This window comes from Perca flavescens, chromosome 24 (genome assembly GCF_004354835.1).
Source record: "Perca flavescens isolate YP-PL-M2 chromosome 24, PFLA_1.0, whole genome shotgun sequence".
Taxonomy (NCBI): Eukaryota; Metazoa; Chordata; class Actinopteri; order Perciformes; family Percidae; genus Perca; species Perca flavescens.
In genome coordinates, this window is record NC_041354.1 from 16,769,840 (window position 1) to 16,790,508 (window position 20,669).

At 43.1% G+C, this 20,669-nt stretch overlaps 2 protein-coding genes across 8 annotated transcripts in view; both read right to left on the reverse strand.

The window, feature by feature from the left end:
• Positions 1 to 701: 701 nt before the first annotated feature.
• On the reverse strand, positions 702 to 7,336 carry LOC114551190 (PI-PLC X domain-containing protein 1). The gene is made up of 8 exons (XM_028572357.1): positions 7,101 to 7,336; positions 6,074 to 6,210; positions 5,787 to 5,912; positions 5,385 to 5,540; positions 5,077 to 5,189; positions 4,476 to 4,546; positions 2,003 to 2,496; positions 702 to 1,006 (listed from the first exon to the last, which is right to left on the reverse strand). The coding sequence occupies exons 1-7, from the start codon at positions 7,273 to 7,275 to the stop codon at positions 2,051 to 2,053; spliced, it is 1,224 nt and encodes a 407-aa protein (XP_028428158.1). The 5' UTR covers positions 7,276 to 7,336; the 3' UTR covers positions 702 to 1,006; positions 2,003 to 2,050.
• A 2,223-nt stretch (positions 7,337 to 9,559) lies between these two features.
• Positions 9,560 to 20,669, reverse strand: part of LOC114551129 (plakophilin-4) — a 54,100-nt gene continuing 42,990 nt past the window's right edge. For 4 of the 7 annotated variants that reach the window (XM_028572233.1, XM_028572231.1, XM_028572234.1 and 1 more), the window contains exons 12-22: positions 18,906 to 19,089; positions 17,763 to 17,880; positions 17,201 to 17,395; positions 16,540 to 16,713; positions 16,198 to 16,348; positions 14,388 to 14,580; positions 13,603 to 13,690; positions 12,535 to 12,652; positions 11,824 to 11,955; positions 11,342 to 11,415; positions 9,560 to 10,782 (exon numbers count right to left, since the gene is read on the reverse strand). In XM_028572233.1, coding sequence (XP_028428034.1) covers positions 10,519 to 10,782; positions 11,342 to 11,415; positions 11,824 to 11,955; positions 12,535 to 12,652; positions 13,603 to 13,690; positions 14,388 to 14,580; positions 16,198 to 16,348; positions 16,540 to 16,713; positions 17,201 to 17,395; positions 17,763 to 17,880; positions 18,906 to 19,089 — 1,691 coding nt within the window. In that variant the 3' untranslated portion in view covers positions 9,560 to 10,518. The remainder of the gene's footprint in view (positions 10,783 to 11,341; positions 11,416 to 11,823; positions 11,956 to 12,534; positions 12,653 to 13,602; positions 13,691 to 14,387; positions 14,581 to 16,197; positions 16,349 to 16,539; positions 16,714 to 17,200; positions 17,396 to 17,762; positions 17,881 to 18,905; positions 19,090 to 20,669) is intronic. The other 3 variants (XM_028572232.1, XM_028572238.1, XM_028572236.1) reach the window with 3 other exon arrangements.

Sequence of the window (20,669 nt, forward strand, 5' to 3'; positions counted from 1 at the left end):
GGGAAATCGATTCAGAGATCAGCCTGACAGACGGCGGTTCTGTGCTATCTCTGAAATCAATCGGGGAAAACTTGGGTCCAGTTGCATCACTGGAACGGGAAATTTTGTTTCCCATAATTGATCCTTGGACTTTATAGTATACTATGTCTTGGTCGATGTGATCGTCACCACACCGCGAGGTTATTTGTTCGGGAAACTTACGTGAAAACCCGTGTACAGCCCTGCGGACAAAATCAACTTAATAGTCAAATAACTCAACCTATTTAGTATGTTTTGCCTTGTTGCAGTCTGTCTTTAAATAATCAAGAGGCTCTTCTAAAGAGTTTAGACTATTTGTTTTTGTTCGGGAAACTTGTATAAAAAACCCGGTGCAACCCTGCAGTCAAAATCACTTAAATAGTTAACTATTTTATTTACTCTGCAGTCCGCCTCTTTAATCAAGAAACGTGCTATCAGTTTCGTAGATTAATTCTTTAGGCCTTGCCTACTGTTCTGCCAGTTCTCTTACTGGTCCTGTCCGTCAATCAATTGTCTTATCACCATATGAGAATTCAATCATAAATATGTCCGTGTCTGCCAAAAGATGTCATTCATAACCTCAGTTATGTTTTTGTTACCCAAAAAAAAAAAAAAAAAAAAAAAGTTACTCAGTCTCAAAAGTCAGAATTAGTTTCATTTGTTTGTATTCACAATACTAATGATTTTTGCATGTCATTTTTTGGAATATCTGTCCAAAATATTGATTTTACAATCCAATTGAATCAGTGTATGGATCTTACCCGTGCCGCCAGAAATCTCTTCCTGTTCGTTTTACGGAGTGGAAAAACAGCTTGGAGTCCTCCGCGGTCCTGACCCCTCCTCTCTGAAAATGTTTTTATAATGGAGGTATAGAGGCCGGCTGATCGTTGATCTCCTGGTTTGAAAGACTCCAGGCCCACGGAGTCCTCCAGGCCCACGGAGTCCTCCGTGCCGCTGTTCTCAACCGTCCTAAGCCGACAACGCCAATCTGTGAGGAAAACAAGGAATGTTTTAATGTGTGGATGAAAGAAGCTGATAACAGAGAGAGGAAGCAGTTACAGAAACAGATGACACTGTTGGTAGCCTGCCACCACAAGAACTCATTGCTTGTTACATTGCCATTACATTGTTATTACAGTTAGAACACCTTGTTAATGACATGTTATTACATAGTTATAAGACATTGTAATTACAAATTGCTATTTCACTGTTATTACACATTATTACATTGTTATCACATAGTAATAACACATTGCAATTACAGATTATTACACTGCTGTAACAAAGTCATTACAGTATTTAGAAAAAAGGGAAAAATGTCATAGTATAGTATTTTGAAAAAAAGTCTTAGTATAGTATGTCGAAAAAAGGGAAATAAGTCATAGTATAATATGTCCGAATAGTCATAGTATAGTATGTCTAAAAAAGTGAAAAAAAGTCATAGTATAGTATTTCGAAAAAAATGAAAAGTCAAAGTATAGTATTGTGAAAAAAGTGATAGAATGGTATGTTGAAAGAAGTGATTAAAAAGTCATTGTATAATATATCGAAAAAAAATGATAAAATGGGTTCGGGAGCGCTGAAAAAAGGTTTTCAAAAAACATTTTCAATTTTGACCCAGAAGGAAACAAGTTCACGTCGACGGGAAGACAACACGAGGGTTAAATGCGACATATGGTCAGCATTCACTGATCAGACAGAGGTAAAATAACAATTATTATACCGCGGTCTGGGTGAATACTCGATTCTGATTGGCTGCAGGGTGTCCATAAAAAAGTGATGTAGGACACCTACTAAAAGGAGATCTGGTGAAACTGACCGTTTACTGTTCTAAATGAATGCGCTACGTTAAATCAAAAAGGAAATGTGAATCTGTTATTTCCAACACTGTGTGGCGTTCAGTGCCACGTCCTCTCAACACCACAGGATGGCGCTCACACACACACGCTGCAGGAAGTCAGTTCCACCGCCCCTCTGGACTGACCTTGTTCACAGGGAATAACGTTATCTCACGTCCCGTTCGCTGTTCAGGTCACCGCTTCAGGCTGCGGCCGACAGTGACGTTACACATGGAAGTCGTCATCTTGTTTTGGGGACAGTGACATGGCTGATAGCTGGCTGGTCTTGGAGAATCGGAGTTCGATGTGTTTTCCCATGCTTGATCTCCAGTCGGTTTGCTATGACAACAGCCAATGACATGCGAGCGAGAGGCTCGCGGCGGCATACTGCAGACTGGAGGCGTCGCCGCCAGCAGTTTGTGGTTTAGGCCGATCACGAGCGAGCAGAATGGACTGATGTCCACAAAGTCGCAGCAGAGGATGTTGACCCCGCCCGCCTGCCGTCCCGGCCGCTGCTCGCCCGCCCAGCGAAGAAGAAGGGACAGAGCCCTCGTCGTCATCTTCCTCATGTCCTGCAGGGGATGAAGGAGGACGTACGCAGCGTCTTCGGTCAGGTTCAGACCGCTGACGTAAAAACCAGCTGGAGAACAGACGGGGGAAGGGGGGGTGTCAAACTCAACTTCACTAAGGGCCACACTGGAAAATAAGAATCACATTGAGGGCCAGACACGTACAGTCAATCAAAAGAGTGTGTTGCATGTCTCATATGGTCTTCTCACTTCCAGCCCAAACTAAGTCAGCAAAAAAAGTTCTTTAGCCATCATAGAAAAAAAAGTGACAAACCTGCCAGAAAGAGCGACAAAAAACACAACAAAAAAAGGGATTAAAAGAGATGCTGGAAAAAGCGACAAAAATGTTTAAAAAAAATGCGAAAAACAAATGTTGACAAAAACCAGACGGGCCAAAATGTATTGTGAAACTTAATTGACATGCGGGCTAGATCAAAACTTTAGCTCAAGTTTAAAATATCAGTACCACTTAGAAATACTTATGTACTAATATTTGTATTGTTTTTTGTGACAAACATAGAACAATTACAACAGCAACAGTCTCACATAGCCAGACCTTCCTCCACAGCGCTGCGGAGGAAGCATTCCTGGTTTATCGGCATTTCTTTAAACCAATCACAATCGTCTTGGACGGAGCCGCGGTGCCGCTGCTAAATAGTCTCAGGAAGGAACTTGAAAAAAAGCTTCAAAAGCGCGTGTTAAAGCATCAAAAAAGGAGCAAAAGGGTCCAAAAAAAAGGGTATAAATCGCTCTGTGTTTAATGGTCTAATCCAAAGATCTTCAACAGTGGGTCCGGGACCCTTAGGAGGTCCTCAGAGTTACTGCAGGGGGGCCCCAAGTTATTGTTTAATCATTGAAAAAGTTTATGTCTGAGAATTGACAGACACACCTTCTCGGCTTAAAATTACAGCAACAATCGCTAAAAACAGCGCCAACCTTTCTTGGCTTTAAATGATTCACCGTTGGTCGGCTACGGCTATGTACACGGTTGCATTAGTGTCAGAAAATATTAGTAGTATAGTTTTTCATCTTAGCATGTTTCCTTAATATCTGATGACAAATTGTGGTCATTTTTGGATTTAATACTATTGCATATTTCACCTTTAACTACAGTACTGGAGTAAGTAGACTTAGTTACAGTACAGGCCAAAAGTTTGGACACACCTTCTCATTCAATGTGTTTCCTTTTTATTTTCATTACTATTTACATTGTAGATTCTCACTGAAGGCATCAAAACTATGAATGAACACATATGGAATTATGTACTTAACAAAAAAGTGGGAAATAACTGAAAACATGTCATATTTTAGATTACTCAAAGTAGCCACCCTTTGCTTTTTTATTAATAAGGGGAAAACTTCCACTAATGAACCCTGACAAAGCCCACCTGTGAAGGTAAAACCATTTCAGGTGACTACCTCATGAAGCTCATTGAGAGAACACCAAGGGTTTGCAGAGTTATCAAAAAAAGCAAAGGGTGGCTACTTTGAAGAATCTAAAATATAAGACATGTTTTCAGTTATTTCCCACTTTTTTGTTAAGTACATAATTCCATATGTGTTCATTCATAGTTGTGATGCCTTCAGTGAGAATCTACAATGTAAATAGTCATGAAAATAAAGAAACACATTGAATGAGAAGGTGTGTCCAAACTTTTGGCCTGTACTGTACATTTCCAACATAATTGGAATAATGACGTTTGTTTAACAGCTATAGACACAGATTGCTTATAAGTTTAACTTGTGTTTAGTAAAAACATATGATGCATTGTTATAGATGAAAGTACCCAACATTATAAGAAGTAGTTTGCCTCGCTTTTATCAACTTCATCATTAAAGTACCATTTACATGAATATTAATGATCCAGTAACAAGGGCCTTTCTGCATGATGACCTTTTGCACTTTTTTAATATATTTTGAGTGCATTTTGTTGCTAATACTTCTATCCTTTAACCGTGGATCTTTTAACTTGTAATTAAGTGTTTTTGTAGTGTAATATTGCCCGTCTTATTTCAGTAAATGATTTGAATTTTTCATCCACCTGCGTACCTGGTCTTCCTCTGTGCTGCTGGTCCTCCAAGTAGGCAATCACCTTCTTAGGATCTGCGCTGTCAGCATACCTGAAGATAGAGTGGCAAATTAGTTTTTATTTGATCAGGATTAACTTTATTGTCTTGAATTTGTCTTGGGCACTTGACCCCATGCGGCAACCATAAAAAAACTAAACACAAACAACTAGTACAACATGATACAAATACCACACAACTAGGAATGGGCACCGAGAACCGGTTCCAACTTGGAATCGTTTCAAAAAATTTTGTTTGTAAAAGTTTTGTTTCCAATCCGATCATCGGTTCCAAATTTAATATGCTCAGGTTTTCGACCACCAACAGGCGTTTGTTGTGTTGCAGCCGTGTTGCAGGCAACATCTTTGCTTTAGTGTGAATGCCCGCTGAAGCAAAGGCGTTGCTGTGGAAGGTTATTTGGAAGCCAAACATTAGCAAAACGTGTTTGATTCTGCTGCTAGCATTGCGTGACAAAGGTTGTCTTGATTCTGTTGCATAAGGATACAAACACATGAAAATGTGCATATCTTTCTATTAGAACTATTAGAGACACAAACCTAAAGCATCCCTGTTGTGTTATTTACCAGTAAGGTATTCCAGTCCACAGCTCGGGGTGCTGCAGCACCATCTGCTGGTTGCCATAGGAAACAATGACCTGCTGGCCTCTGGACCAACAGGAACGCAGAGTGGGAATGTCCTGAATGGAAACACAAGTGCACAGTAAGTATTCCAAATCTGTAGAAATACCTTCTTTTTAATCTACTCAATTGTTAACTCTGATTCCTACAAGCAGTCCAAAACCTCATCAATAAATGATTGGGGATTCATTCCCTTTGATAAACTAAAATGCGGTTCATGTCAGAATCTCGGACGTTCTTCTGGCAGAGTTTACCTGTGAGGAGCAGAGTTTCTTCCCGAACAGCGTGATGATGTAGTCGGTGAGGTGGAAGTGATCTTCGTCGGTCAGCGATTCGAAATGCGAGCAGGAAATGACTACGATCTCTTTCGGATGAGCGTCCAACCAGGTAGCCAGTTCATCCAGAGCCTCCTGCACACGCACACACACACACACACACACACACACACACACACACACACACACACACACACACACACACACACACACACACACACACACGTTTTGCATTTATTTAGTTTTGAAGGATTACAATTTATGTAAATCAGTGGTTCTCATTCTTTAGAATTTCAGTGGTCCTAGTAGATTGAGTCTTTTCTTGCTGTTGTGTGTCTGTGGTTCAGTGTCAATCCCATTTACACTCAGGACTGAGTCTACCTTCACGGATATGAGTGTGTAGATGCCGTGGGCGAAGAATAATTTGCTGCCTCCTGCTGGCTTCCTGGCGATCCGCAGGTCCAAGAAACGGATACCGAGATCACACTGATCGCTGAGGACCGATTGCTACACACACATACACACACATACACACACATACACACACATACATACACACACACACACAAACACACACAAAGAAAGAGATTAAATAGAATAATAATTTCCCTGTCCCTAACTTGGGGCTCGACTAACAGCAAGGTACATGTACATGTGTGCTCCTGTACCTGTGTGGTGGCCCAGCGGTAGACACAGGGTCGGGTCCAGCAGGGGAACAGCCGGTCGATGACCCGGAGGAGACAGGGCTGTGATCTCAGGACCGGAGAGGACACATCCAGACAGAAAGACATGCTGTCGTGGCTCCCTGTGGTGAGAGACGGACAGCAGTCAGCGGGGGCGTAACTTTGGGTTCAACATTAGTGGGGGGTGAGATCTCCACCTATCTAGGAGAACGTTTGTTTCAACAACAAAAAAAAAAATTCTACTTGCTCAAAGTCAATTTTTACGGGCCACTAAACATAGTTTTTGTCAGAAAAAGACGTCCATAAAAAAAACATTTGAAATAACGTTTGGGTGAAATAAACCTGTAAAACTATAAGAGGCTAGTTGGACAAAAGCAGCCTAGTATTTGGGTAGAATCAACCTTTAAAACGTAAAACTAGGATCATGAATCCTGCATGTCATGAGTCCTGCGGTACTGCAAAAACATACTAGGGCTGGACAATATATTGATATTATATCAATGTCGATATATGAGGCTAGATTTCGTCTTACATTTTGGATACCGTAATATCCAAATATGACAGTTGTTGTCTTTTCCTGGTTTTAAAGTAGAGTGATGTAATTTTCTGAACACACCAGACTGTTATATTATTTGCCTTTACCCACATAGTTATTATATTTTAGTTATTTAAAAAAAAAAACAATATTGCCACAATATCGGGATATTTGATTTTCTCCATAGCTCTAAAACACACTATTGCATGAACACCCAAAGGGTCTCTCCCATATTGGTCCTGACTCCTGCAGGGTCACTACAATACACTGATGCATTAGGGCTGAGCCCCCCTAAAGGTCTGATCCTAGAATCGCCCCTGCGCTGATGCCCGAACCAAACGGGCAAACGGGTTAGCGTTAGTTGCCCCGGGCCATCGGGCAACCCTTATTTTTTAACCCTGCCTGTCCAAAATAAAAGCCCAGCTTGCCCGACTCCCCCCAGTCTCCCCGGTGGTTCTGTTTTACCCATGGTTTTACCGGGTATGGCCAGGTTCCACAGCGGGACATCCAGCAGGCGCTCGGGCAGACGTGACATCCAGTCCGGGTTCCCTCCGACCTGTAACGTTAACGTTAGCCGCTCTTCGTCTTCCATGTTCATCCCCGTAAATAGGTCGCTGTTGTACTTCTTCGCTATTCGACTAATGTCGAACATTTACTGCTTTCATGACGAAAGTTGCTCTTCCTTGCTGTTTGTTTACAATTGCTTCCGGTATATAAAGCTTCTGGCAAGCTAGTAGCTAAACCAAGCTAGCACTTCCTGTGACATTCTTCAAAATAAAAGCGGTATGCAACGCGACGGAAGTTCGTTTTCGAAACATTATTTTTACATCATAAAGGCGCTGACACTCTTTAAAGGTTTTATTGGAGTTGGTGATCACCCTATACTGTTAAATGTGAAAGAAACAACTGTTGGAAATATCTGTTTTTAACTACAAGCTAAAAGTAAGAATAAGGTTGAGGATATTTGTTGGGAAAAGGTTTGGCTATTGCCACACAAGTTCTTCTTAAAGAGATCTCTTTCAAAATGCTCCACAGATTTTACCCAACTAACTATTATCTTGCCAATATACCAAGAGACTTTGGAGCAGATTATCACATTTTATTGCTGTTCATATTTACCCTCAATTCACATTACTTTGGGAAAATGTATTGTTTGGATTCATTCATTATGATAGCAAGCTTAATTCCGAGTAAAATTTATTTACATAAGTCAAAGTTTTTGAAAAAGAAGCCAACCTTTTTGGAGCTGGCTGCCAATATTAAACAATACATGTTTTCCATTTCTACCTGTACAAACAAAAAAGCTGTTAGATCATATGACCTTTGTAAGCTTAACAAAATATTTGTATGAATTCTTCTTGCTTTGTTTTGTTTTTGTTTTCCTTAGTAACCCCCGTAGCTCGTTTAGAACATAGACTGTTAAGATATACAGAAGACGTTCCTTCTTACTGTATGTCCACATTCTTCAATAAAGTTTAATTAAAAAATAAATAAATAAAGGTGCTGACACATAGCCTAGAAATCTAGACGAACCCTAGCGGCAGCAAATGTAATTTGCAGCCAGGGGGGTCTAGGCACTCTCCATTGACTTGAGCTGGAAAAACCAAACTCTGGTCAGGCCAATCACATCGTGTATAGAGTTGGTGGGTGGGGCTTATGGCTGCTGATGCTGGAGGTCGACTTTTCTGTTAAAGAGTAAGATCCTTTTTTTATGCAACTCCTTACATACCTACAACTTATGCAATTAAAGCTAATAAAAGATATATCTATTTAATATTCACTTTTGTCTCCACCCCCCCCTCAAAATAAAGGACTTTCCGATATCGCGTCATGATATAATCTTTAATCCCTATACATATATCTCCCTCTGTAACATTGCACGTTATCATTATCATCAGTTTTGGACAGAACGGACAGATGGCGTATTTTGGTCAGATCACAAGTAAATTAATAAAAAGAATCAATAAATAATAGAAAAAATTCTTCCTCACACAATCACATATAAAGTTCTACATATTGAATACAACAATGTAACAGGACGGTTAAACCATTGTTTCTGTACAAATATATTTTCACATTAGTTTTCACATTTTTCACATACTTTATGATATTACTGCACTTCTGGCCAACATACAGAAAAGCAAAAGGTTACCGATGTAACCCCGGTTCTCTGAGTCTTTAAAGGTTCGATAAGTTTCTCCAAACCTGGGTCAAATCATATTTAGTTTTTATTTTTTTTTTGGAGTAGTGGTTTTATTTCCCGCAGCAGGAAACTCAAATAGGTCAATCACTATAAACAGTAAATGTTATTTGTCCCAGGTGTCCTCTTTTTACAGGATTTCTCAGTTCTTTTTCTCTCACATTCACGAGGATGCTGGCGAACAATATTTATGTTATAAAGCCAACAAACTGCACATTTTTGCCGCAGAGAAAAATGAAATCAGTTGACCTTAAACACTCCGGTAAACAACAAGGTTAGGGCTGGGTTTCTCTCAAAAAGCACCATTCGACTATGGAAAAGATGGCAAGTCCATGTCCATAGTAATGCAGATTAAAGTTCAAATGTTTGTTTTGAGATTTCCTATTTTTACATTTCCAATATTTTCTATACCGAAGTGTCTATAGTATAAACATGTTTGGAGCTCTTACCTAGAAGTTCTAATCAACCTTTTACATTGGTCCAGTATTAAGTGACAACGCTGCAGTCGGCAGTCAGCGAAACAACAATGGAAGTTAATAGGACAATTGTCCAGCTTGTATTTACGTTCACAAAAGTGCTCGTTTTGCCGCTGACCGGCTCAGATTAATATTCTAAGTGTCTGACAACATTATGGAAAGGATTTCTAAGGAGGTCGACCTTTCTGTTAAAGAGTAAGATCCTTTTTTTAAAGCATAAAAACATCTGCAAAATTGCGTTAATAACCCACCAGACTCCATGTAAATAAACAGTCATTTTAGCATCGTAAAACACACTTCATTCAAAGTCGACAGAAACAAAATAAAACTGTGAAAAAGCGTTTTGGGTCGTCGTTCAACTTTTCCAACCATCACAACTCTAGTTTTGGTTGAAATAAACACATAGTTTACAGATTTACATGTGAAAATATGTTGGCTCTATACACGCTAAAAGTAGTGTTTTGTAAAGTAAAAGAAATGGTTCATGTTTTATCTGCATTACGGTGCACATGGCCTAAATTAGTCAAAAGCTGCACATGGCAAAAACCAAGCCCCCGGTCATTCAGTAAGTACAGTTTTCAACACAGATGCACACACACATTCACATGCATCCTCAACCGTTCACACACAACCAGGGTCCAAAATTTACTTTTTTTGTTAAGCCAAATGGCTAATGAATGTTCAAATTTGACGAGCCACTCAATAGTTGAATTATTTAAGGGAACCTAACATGTCAAGCCCCTTGAGGGTTTTCTGGGTTTCCTTTGCATGGTTTTTTTCTATTCATTTTGTCATACAGTATATGTAACCGTGTTGTTTTTTTTCACATTTGCTTAATAAATCAAATCATAAAAGTCAATAGATTACCATTGTTTTTTGGCTGGCGAGTGAAGCAAATCTACCAGCCATTTGGTAGATTTTGGTAGGACCCTGCAGCAACCACACAGCGCACCCACCCACCGACAACGTGCACCACCCCACACACACACACACAAACACCCACAGAAACAGAAGCTCCACATACACAACAGGGGGGGTGCTTCTCATGTCGCTTATCTGATAGCTCCTCGACTCCTCGGCTGAACCGGAAGTTGTTCCCGTCCCTCCTCGGTGAAGGCCGTCTCAAAGACTAAGACGCGAAGAAAGGAGGCAAGTGGAGGAGTCGAGGAGGCAATTTAAGCGACGTGAGAAGCAGCTACGGTGTCCATTTTGTGTCTAGTTACACCCAGGAGTCGGGGGAGCCGGTGAACTTGTTGGCCCTGTTTGAAGGCCTCCTTGTGGTGGAGTAGAAGTCCACATAGTTGGTGTTGGCGTTGGCTTTGAACTGGAGCGGCTGGCCAGCGTAGCCGTCGGGGGAGGACGGGGTCAGGTGCGCCGGTTCGTCCTCGTACTGCTCGTCGCCGTAGCCCCGCGGGGACGACAGGTAGATCCGGTAGCTGTTGTAGTTTTTCCCGTCGGGCTCGTCGTAAAATGGCTCCGTGTGCTGGGAGAGGAACAATAAATGCCATAAGCATAGTGTGTGCGCTGTGCACGAGCCTAGGAGCATTTTACTAATGCTCTGTTAAAATAACAATGAAATGCTGCGTTATTGACTTTAGACCAGGTTTTTGTTGGTCAGTGGAGCGATCACTTCCCGCTGCCTCAAGATAGTGACACACACACACACACACACACACACACACACACACACACACACACACACACACACACACACACACACACACACACACACACACACACACACACACACACACACACACACACACACACACACACACACACACACACACACACACACACACACACACACGTTTTCTGAAAGCCAGTAAAACGAAGAGTCCAAAACCCCAACATTTCCAGTTTGTTATCATGGAGGACTAAGAAAAACCAGAAGAAATTGACATTTGAGAAGATGGAACCAGTCAGTTTTTTTGCATTATCTCCTAAAGCACAACTTGTGCTGATTTTTTTCCTACTGATCGACCAATTCAATATTTGAATTGCAACAGTGTGGCTGAATTTGTAAAAAAAAAAAGTCTTACCTGGGACCTTCTCAAATCCTCTCCCGACTGGGAAGAATATGTCCGGATGAAATACGGAGTTTTCTTCTCAGACCCTGAAGTGGAGGAAAGAGAAGGGAGGACAAACATAAGCCCAAACCCAGGTGGAAATATGACTTTTCAACAGCGGTGGAAGAAGTATTCAGATCCACCCTACTTCAGTAAAAGGACTAATACCACACTGTAAAAGTCCTGCATTAAAAATGTTACTTAAGTAAAAGCTCTGTAAGTATCATTAGGAAAATGTAGTTAAAGTATTAAAAGTAAAGAACTCTGAAGTACAGCACTGGAGTAAATGTACTTAGTTACACTCCACCACTGCATTTCAACAGGTCATAATTTGGTGTTAATCTGGCAGCGAGTTTGCGTGTTAATAACTAAGGATCCCATGAGTCAGTGTTTCCAGAAACGGCGTGCAGAGATCCCGGAGGGACGCCACAATATACAAGCTGCTCAACACGAACCTGCGAACGGCCGTTTGTGTAAACTGTTGTCTCCGTAATACGTGTCGAGTTGCATAGATGACTGCGCTCGCTGATAGTTTGAACTGTGTCTTCTTATCCCGAGCATCGCCGGAGAGGACGTTGCACTGCCACCTGAGGGGCGGGGGAAATAAAGACGACAAAAACAAGAATTATTTCAGAATAGACAGATACAGTCCGATGTGTTGTTTAAATTAGGGGGTCGACTGATGCTGGCTTTTCAGAGCCAATATCGATACCGATTATTAGTAGTTAATGAAACCGATAAACGGATATTTGGAACCGATAAGCATTTACAGTGAAAATGAAAATCTTCGAGTCAAAATTAACATTTTTGGAATGTTACAAACTCCAACATAAAACTTTTTTAAAGTGTTCGTGTTATGCTTAATACATTTTTTATTTTCATTTTGTTTTCTGTAATTCAGGTATTTCCCCGCATGATTTGTATATGCGAGACCAGAAGAGGTCTGTTAAACAGGCTGCTGGTGTCTTGTAATTCCACGTGGGATGGGCCCAATGTTTGGCACGACTAACGGACTAACTATAGATGTATACTTTCTTACTTCATAGGATTTTCCTTATTGTTTGATAAGGATGTAATCTGTTTTTAGACACAACACAAATGCAGTTTGACCTCACCCCCAAATAAGATAAGTCTTTATTGTCTCCTATTGGAGAAATTCGTCTCACCTGATTGGATGACGGGGGACATCTGCAGCGGGCCGGTGGGCAGGGTCGGCTGGGAAAGGTAGCGGTCTCGCTCCAGCGTGGAGACGGGAGTGACGAAGTGAGTGTAGTTCCAGCCGTCCTGCACACACAGAGTTCATCAGTTCAGTTAGAAATACTCACACATGTGCATAACAAATTATAAGCATGCATTTTAGTGCAGGGACTCAAAAACTACCAACTACCATGGGTTGTTTTTAAAGGTTTTTTTTTATTTCCCATGTTTTTTGTGTCTAAGTGACCGATGGGAACAACAATATTTGACATTGGTCCAGTATTAATAGGACAATTGCGCACTTTCTATTTACGTCCATAGGTTCAGATTAATATTCTAAGTGTCTGACAACATTATGGAAAGGATTTCTAAGGAGGTCGACCTTTTTGTTAAAGAGTAAGAACCTTTTTTTAAACATAAAAAAATCCGCCAAATTGCGTTCACTAAACCTACCATTTACAATGCTAAAATTACTGTTCATTTGAACAGTAATTTTAGCATCGTAAAATACACTTCATTCAATGTCGACAGAAAAATAACGAAAAGCCGTTTTGGGTTATCGTTCCACTTTTCCAACCATCACAACTCTAGTTTTGGTTGAAATAAACACATAGTTTACAGATTTACATGTGAAAATATGTTGGCGCTATACACGCTAAAAGTAGTGTTTTTTTTTAAATGGAGTCTGGTGGGTTTAGCGATAGCGACTTCAGAGCTGTTTCTAGTTTAACAGAAAGGTCTTAAAGGGGTTTTAAAGGTCTATCTCTGTAGGGATCCTTTCCATAATGTTGTCAGACACTTAGAATAATAGTCTGAGCCTGTCAGTAAGAAATAAAGCACTTTAAGTGGAGGAAATTGACGATGCACATTTCCCCATAGGTCTGTAGGTTTACAGTGCAGCCCGGTCTGTGGCTGCCGACTGCAGCGATCTCTCTTAATACTGGACCAATGTCAAAGATTGTTGTTCCCATCAGTCACTTATAACAAAACAAAAAGAGGGTTTATCTTGCTTTCTAGACGTTCCTGCTGGTACCGACCTGTTTGTAGAGGTTCCTCAGCTCTCTGTATTGCCACAGCGTGTTCAACACCTGCGCTGCCGCCTTCACAACCTTCATCGAGTACCTGCTGAATCAAGACACACGCCGCATGTTAACACATTAAGTCGTTTCACACATCACAAAACTGTAATGCCAGTAAGATACCACTAAAGTACCTTTTCTTCTGAGAAAATGACTCAAAAGTCATTGGAAATCCTTTTCTACATGTTTTTTTACGTTTAATTTTAATATCGCAATATCAACTTTTGCAATAAACGCATTGCGGAAGGCTGCAACATGAAAATTCAGAGATTTTCTTTGTTAGTTGAGAGAAAATAGCAGAAAAATACACTTTAAAATGTAATGTCATTGTTTTTTTTTTAGTGCTGCCTTTTATATTCAATAAAATGTTCAATTTGTTCAATAAAATAAAGTTGGAAATTATTTCCTTTCCTTTGTTTTGAACTCAACAAGCAGTTTGTTGTATTTTAGCATAATACTGAAAGCAGCAGGACTGAATACGCTGTAATATCTGGTTATTTACTGCAAGTAATATAGTTATTATGAGATATTCAACATTTTGCATATTTCCCTCATATCGTGCAGCAAAATTTAAAAAAGTGAAATGGAATTAAAGTTAAAGGTTCGCAGTACTGTGGAGGAAGGTCTGGCTAGTCGACACAGCAATGCCAGACTACTAAAAAAGTAAAAGCTGACGTGTTTAGCAGAGACTTGATGAACCCTGCCAACAGATTTCCCCGTGACGTCTCTTTGCCGTTTCGTACCCTTTCCCCCGTCCTTTACTGATGTCCACCAGCTTCTCGATGCCTCCGCTGTCGGCCAGAGCTTTGGCGTTCTCCATGTTGCGGCTGGTGACCTCGTGCAGCGTGCAGCAGACCGACGCCACCGTCTCGTCCGACAGCGCCGTCGGACTGCCGCCGGGCAGCCGGTTCACCAGATCCCGCATGGCGTACTTTCCTGCAGGAGGAGACGAAGAGCATGGACTTGGTTTAGACTTTGTCGTAAAACTTGTGAAGCTTTACAGACACGGTAGTGTTCAGATCCTTTATTTAAGTAAAAGTACTAATACCACACTGTGAAAATACTCTGTTGCAAGCATAAGTCCTGCATTAAAACTGTTATTAACTAAAAGTATGTGTCATCAGAAAAATGTCCTTAAAGTATGCAGAAAATTCCCCCCATTGTAGAAAGAGTAAAGGATCCAACCAGTTGTGTGTTTAATGGTCTCATCATCTCAGCTGGACTTGTAGCCGTTATATTGTCGGCTAGTTTACTTTAGAAACAAACATCAGATTTTATAAACTACATGTGTTTTGTGTGCAGGAATCTTAATGTGTAAAGTAACTAGTAACTAAAGCTGTCAGCTGAATGTAGTGGAGTAACTAAAGTAACTAGTAACTAAAGCTGGAACAGATGAATGTAGTGGAGTAACTAAAGTAACTAGTAACTAAAGCTGGAACAGATGAATGTAGTGGAGTAACTAAAGTAACTAGTAACTAAAGCTGGAACAGATGAATGTAGTGGAGTAACTAAAGTAACTAGTAACTAAAGCTGGAACAGATGAATGTAGTGGAGTAAAAAGTCCAATATCTGAAATGTAGCGGAGTAGAAGTAGAAAGTGGCATGAGAAGAAAAGACTCAAGTACAGTTCAACTACCTCAACATTTGGTACTTAAGTACAGTACTGGAGTAAATGTTTTTAGTTACATTCCACCACAGGGTATCTGTACTTTTACTAGAATAAAAAGCTCAATATTTCACAATACAGTTGGATGAAATACCGTACATTAAGGAGTCTGTTAGTAGAAGCATGTTTCTCAGTCTTAAAGTGCTCATATTATGCTTTTTGGCTTTTTCCCCTTCCTTTATTGTGTTATATATCTTTTTTGTTGCACGTTATAGGTTTACAAAGTGAAAAAGCCCAAAACCCCCCCCAAAGGAACTTCCCATCTCCAACAGAAACCACTGTTCACCAACTGCTCCAAACAGCTCTATTGTAGTCCAGCCTTTACTTCAGAGACAAACGTGGTCACTTTGGAACACATGTTATAATGCTCGCCTAGCTGCTAGCATGGCACGCCCTCATACTCTGCTTCTGACTGGCTAGTAGTCCTTACCTAGGTACTGTCAGGGCACGCCCTCATACTCTGCTTCTGACTGGCTAGTAGTCCTTACCTAGCTACTGTCAGGGCCCGCCCTCATACTCTGCTTCTGACTGGCTAGTAGTCCTTACCTAGCTACAGTCAGGACACGCCCTCATACTCTGCTTCTGACTGGCTAGCAGTACTTACTGCACATGTGCGACTCCCAACAAAGATGGAACAGAAGTGAGATGTCTCACTCTGTAGCTAAAACAGAGAGCTCAACACACAGGGTGAAAAGAGGAGCTGCAGCAATGTGCAGTACAACAAAAACATGGGGTTTTCTGAAAATTAAACCACATAAACCTATTCTGGTACAACCTCTAAATACAATTATGAACCTGAAAATGAGTATGAAGATGATCTTTTTTAACAGTTTGAGTTTCAGGAATCAGTCTGTTGATTGTGTGTGTGTGCATGTGTGTGTGTGTACCTATCAGCTCCTTGTTGCGGCTGTCCAGCGCCATGTTGCGGAGGGTGGTGGCGACGGAGCAGACCACCCGGTCGTTGTCCATTCTCAGCAGCTCCACCAGGATGGGCAGACCTTTCTCTTTACGCACCGCCGCTCGGATGTAGGCCGAGAACTGGACGGGCACGCACGCACGCACGCACGCACACACACACACACACAGTTGTGTGAAGTTTTATTACTTAAATCTGTTAACAGAAATACAGTTTCTAGACCTAAATCTCTAGTATAAACTAAAGAAGAACAGGAGAAAACATGGTCAAACAGAAGTGGCGAGTCTGCTTCGTGGACTTTCCGGTGTCCTACCTTCCAGTTGCCGGCGGAGAGGTTTTGCAGCGAGCCGGCAGCGCCCTCCAGCGTGGCGGGGTTGGAGCTCTCGGCCAGCAGGTTAAGGTACGGCTTCACCACCACCGGGTGCCACAGCAGCTCCGCCCCCCTCAGAGGCTGGGAGAAACCCGGGATGGGCCCCACGCCGTCCCACTGTGCCAAACGCACAAATACACACGCAGAAAATATTGGAAAATGTGTTTGTTTGATTTTATAGTATTTTTTAGGCATTTTAAGCATTGAATAGGCAGGACAGCTGTAGATAGGAAATGGGCAGAAAGAGGGGAATGCGAGCAGCAAAGATCCCCAGCTCGGAATTTAACCCACAGTTGCTGCAGCGTGTCACTGAAACGTATATTTTGTACACCCCACCCACCATCTTTTTCCCAACCTAACTGTCCCATTGTTGAGCCGCTTGTCAGTTAAAGTTACGTCCTGACCCAGAGCGTCAAATGTGGCGGCGAGAGTCCCGATCAAGCGCGTCTAAACATGACGCTAAAGGAGACTTTTTGCGTCAACAACAAACGCCAAAGGCACCCGACCAAGCATCGCTTTTTGACGCGATGGCAGTGAGATGGGGTATATTCTCCATTTCCCAGATTCTTCCAGCACCTCATCCCCCCCCTCCGTGAGTTGGTACCTTGTCGTCGGGCCAGCCGCCCCTCTTCCGGCCGCGCCTCCTCTTGCCCCAGCAGAGGTAGTCCAGCTCCTTGGCCGGCGAGGAGAAGCCCAGCAGGGTGTCCAGCTCTGGGTTGCAGAGGAGACGAGAGGAGGGCATCTCCACCTCCAGCCGGTAGGACAGGTTCCTCAGGGTGCACACGCTGTTCTCCACGATCTGAGAGATATAAAAGTCCAAATATCTCGGGCATTGTCCGCAAAACCGACATAACATGTAATCCTACACTCTAACAAAGAAACCCGTAAAATAAAGTTCTGGCAGCTTATGACTCGGACTTTGCCCCGTGGCCTAATTAAAAAATGAAATTATTATTATAATATAAATACAGAACATTCTGTTAGGTCTATATACAAATCACCACTTGCGTTAGGATATGTCTCCTAGGAATATGAAGTAACAAAAGTGTGTGTGTGTGTGTGTGTGTGTGTGTGTGTGTGTGTGTGTGTGTGTGTGTGTGTGTGTGTGTGTGTGTGTGTGTGTGTGTGTGTGTGTGTGTGTGTGTGTGTGTGTGTGTGTGCGGCACCTTGCTGTCGTAGTCGGAGGTGTTGACGCAGGCTTTAAGGACGTGAAGCAGCGAGTCGACCAGACCTTCACAGCAACGCAGCTGACTCCTCGCCTCCTCCCCTGCTGAGCTCAGGTTCCTCTCACACACACACGTGCACACACACACGTGCACACACACACACACACACACACACACACACACACACACACACACACACACACACACACACACGTTCAGACTGAGGTGCAGTGTGTGGATTTCCCCACAGGGTGGCTTAAAAACCTGCCCAGATACAAGTAAAGGAGGGAGCCGATTCTCCAATAGGAACCTGCAACTGCCACTAATGGAGAGCTGACATGAGACGACTGCACAACAGCACATGACTCCCACAATGCATTTCTATACCATCAATCCACAGCCTGAATGCAGATAGAAAAATGCTGGAGGCTTCTGGGGAGAAGGATGAAGTTTATCTGCAGCACGGAGCCATTTAAAGCTATTTAAAGAATCACCAGTTTGTGTACAGCCATGATCAAAGATGATTAATGAAGCCATTCAAATTCATTTTGTTTGAGAAGTTAAAGTCATTCTTTTTTTGACTAGTTCAGGAAACACACCTGGACTCTGTCCTGATTGGCTCCTGACAATAAAGAATGACTGGCACCCGTCCAATCAGGCCACTCTGCAGCATGTGAAGCGGGAAGTCTCCACTCAGGGCTTTGGAGGCCAAGCACTTTGTTAAATCCATTTTTATTAAGAAATGAGAATGGATTTGTGTAGTTTTGGGACAGATTAACTGTGAAGGGGTCTGCCGTGTAAAATATAAAACGTGATCAATATGCATGAACATCATCAGCATGATGATTAACGTTGATAAAAACTAGAATAATGGTGGCATCAACCATCAATTTTTTTTTAATGTTTCAATCAAAGGGGGGGGGGGTCATTTTATCAGCATAGAACTTGAGCAGTGGTGGAAGAAGTATTCAGATCCTTTACCGCGTAAAATCATTAATACCACACTGTAAACTATACTTTGTTACAGTAAAAGTGCTGTATTGGAAATGCTACTTAGTCACATTCCACCCCTGAACAAGAGAAAAACGAAACAATAAATGTGTGTGAAATGCTGCGCTTGGCTGCGTCTGATTGGTTCCTCACCTCAGGCAGCCGGTGGTGTTCCGCAGCAGCAGCGAGGACTGGAACTTGACTTTGTGCTCGTCGCGGTGCGCGCCGCTGCTCCAGCCCGAGTGGGGGATGACCACCGTGTTGGTCAGCGTGCTCAGAGCGTCGCGGATGATGGTCATCTTCACCGCGTCACACGACGAGAGGTTCCACAGGACGCCTGGGGGCGCCAAGAAAGAGGGGTTACATATTAGTACCCACAATAAACAGGGGTTACATACTAATACCCCAACTAATGCCATCCATCCATCCATCCATCTTCGTCCGCTTATCCGGTGTCGGGTCGCGGGGGGAGCAGCTCCAGCAGGGGACCCCAAACTTCCCTTTCCCGAGCAACATTAACCAGCTCCGACTGGGGATCCTCGAGCGTTCCCAGGCCAGGTTGGAGATATAATCCCTCCACCTAGTCCTGGGTCTTCCCCGAGGCCTCCTCCCAGCTGGACGTGCCTGGAACACCTCCCTAGGGAGGCGCCCAGGGGGCATCCTTACCAGATGCCCGAACCACCTCAACTGGCTCCTTTCGACGCAAAGAGCAGCGGCTCTACTCCGAGCTCCTCACGGATGACTGAGCTTCTCACCCTATCTCTAAGGGAGACGCCAGCCACCCTCCTGAGGAAACCCATTTCGCCGCTTGTACCCTGGATCTCGTTCTTTCGGTCATGACCCAGCCTTCATGACCATAGGTGAGGGTAGGAACGAAAACTGACCGGTAGATCGAGAGCTTTGCCTTCTGGCTCAGCTCTCTTTTCGTCACAACGGTGCGATAGATTGAATGCAATACCGCACCCGCTGCGCCGATTCTCCGACCAATCTCCCGCTCCATTGTCCCCTCACTCATGAACAAAACCCCAAGGTACTTGAACTCCTTCACTTGGGGTAAGGACTCATTCCCTACCTGGAGAAGGCATTCCATCGGTTTCCTGCTGAGAACCATGGCCTCCGATTTAGAGGTGCTGATCCTCATCCCAACCGCTTGACACTCGGTTGCGAACCGATCCAGTGAGTGCTGAAGGTCGCAGGCCGATGATGCCATCAGGACCACATCATCTGCAAAGAGCAGCGATGAGATCCCCAGCCCACCAAACTGCAACCCCTCCCCACCCCGACTACGCCTCGATATCCTGTCCATAAATATTACAAACAGGATTGGTGACAAAGCGCAGCCCTGGCGGAGGCCAACCCTCACCTGAAACGAGTCCGACTTACTACCGAGAACCCGGACACAGCTCTCACTTTGGTCATACAGAGATTGGATGGCCCTGAGTAGAGACCCCCTCACCCCATACTCCCGCAGCACCTCCCACAGTATCTCCCGGGGACCCGGGTCATACGCCTTCTCCAAATCCACAAAACACATGTAGACCCGGTTGGGCATACTCCCAGGCTCCCTCCAGGATCCTTGCGAGTGAAGAGCTGGTCCGTTGTTCCACGACCAGGACGGAATCCGCATTGTTCCTCCTCAACCCGAGGTTCGACTATCGGCCGAACCCTCCTTTCCAGCACCTTGGAGTAGACTTTACCAGGGAGGCTGAGAAGTGTGATACCCCCCTATAATTGGCACACACCCTCTGGTCCCCCTTTTTAAAAAGAGGAACCACCACCCCAGTCTGCCACTCCTTTGGCACCGTCCCCAGACTTCCACGCAATGTTGAAGAGGCGTGTCAACCAGGACAACCCCTCCACACCCAGAGCCTTGAGCATTTCTGGACGGATCTCATCAATCCCGGGGCTTTGCCACTG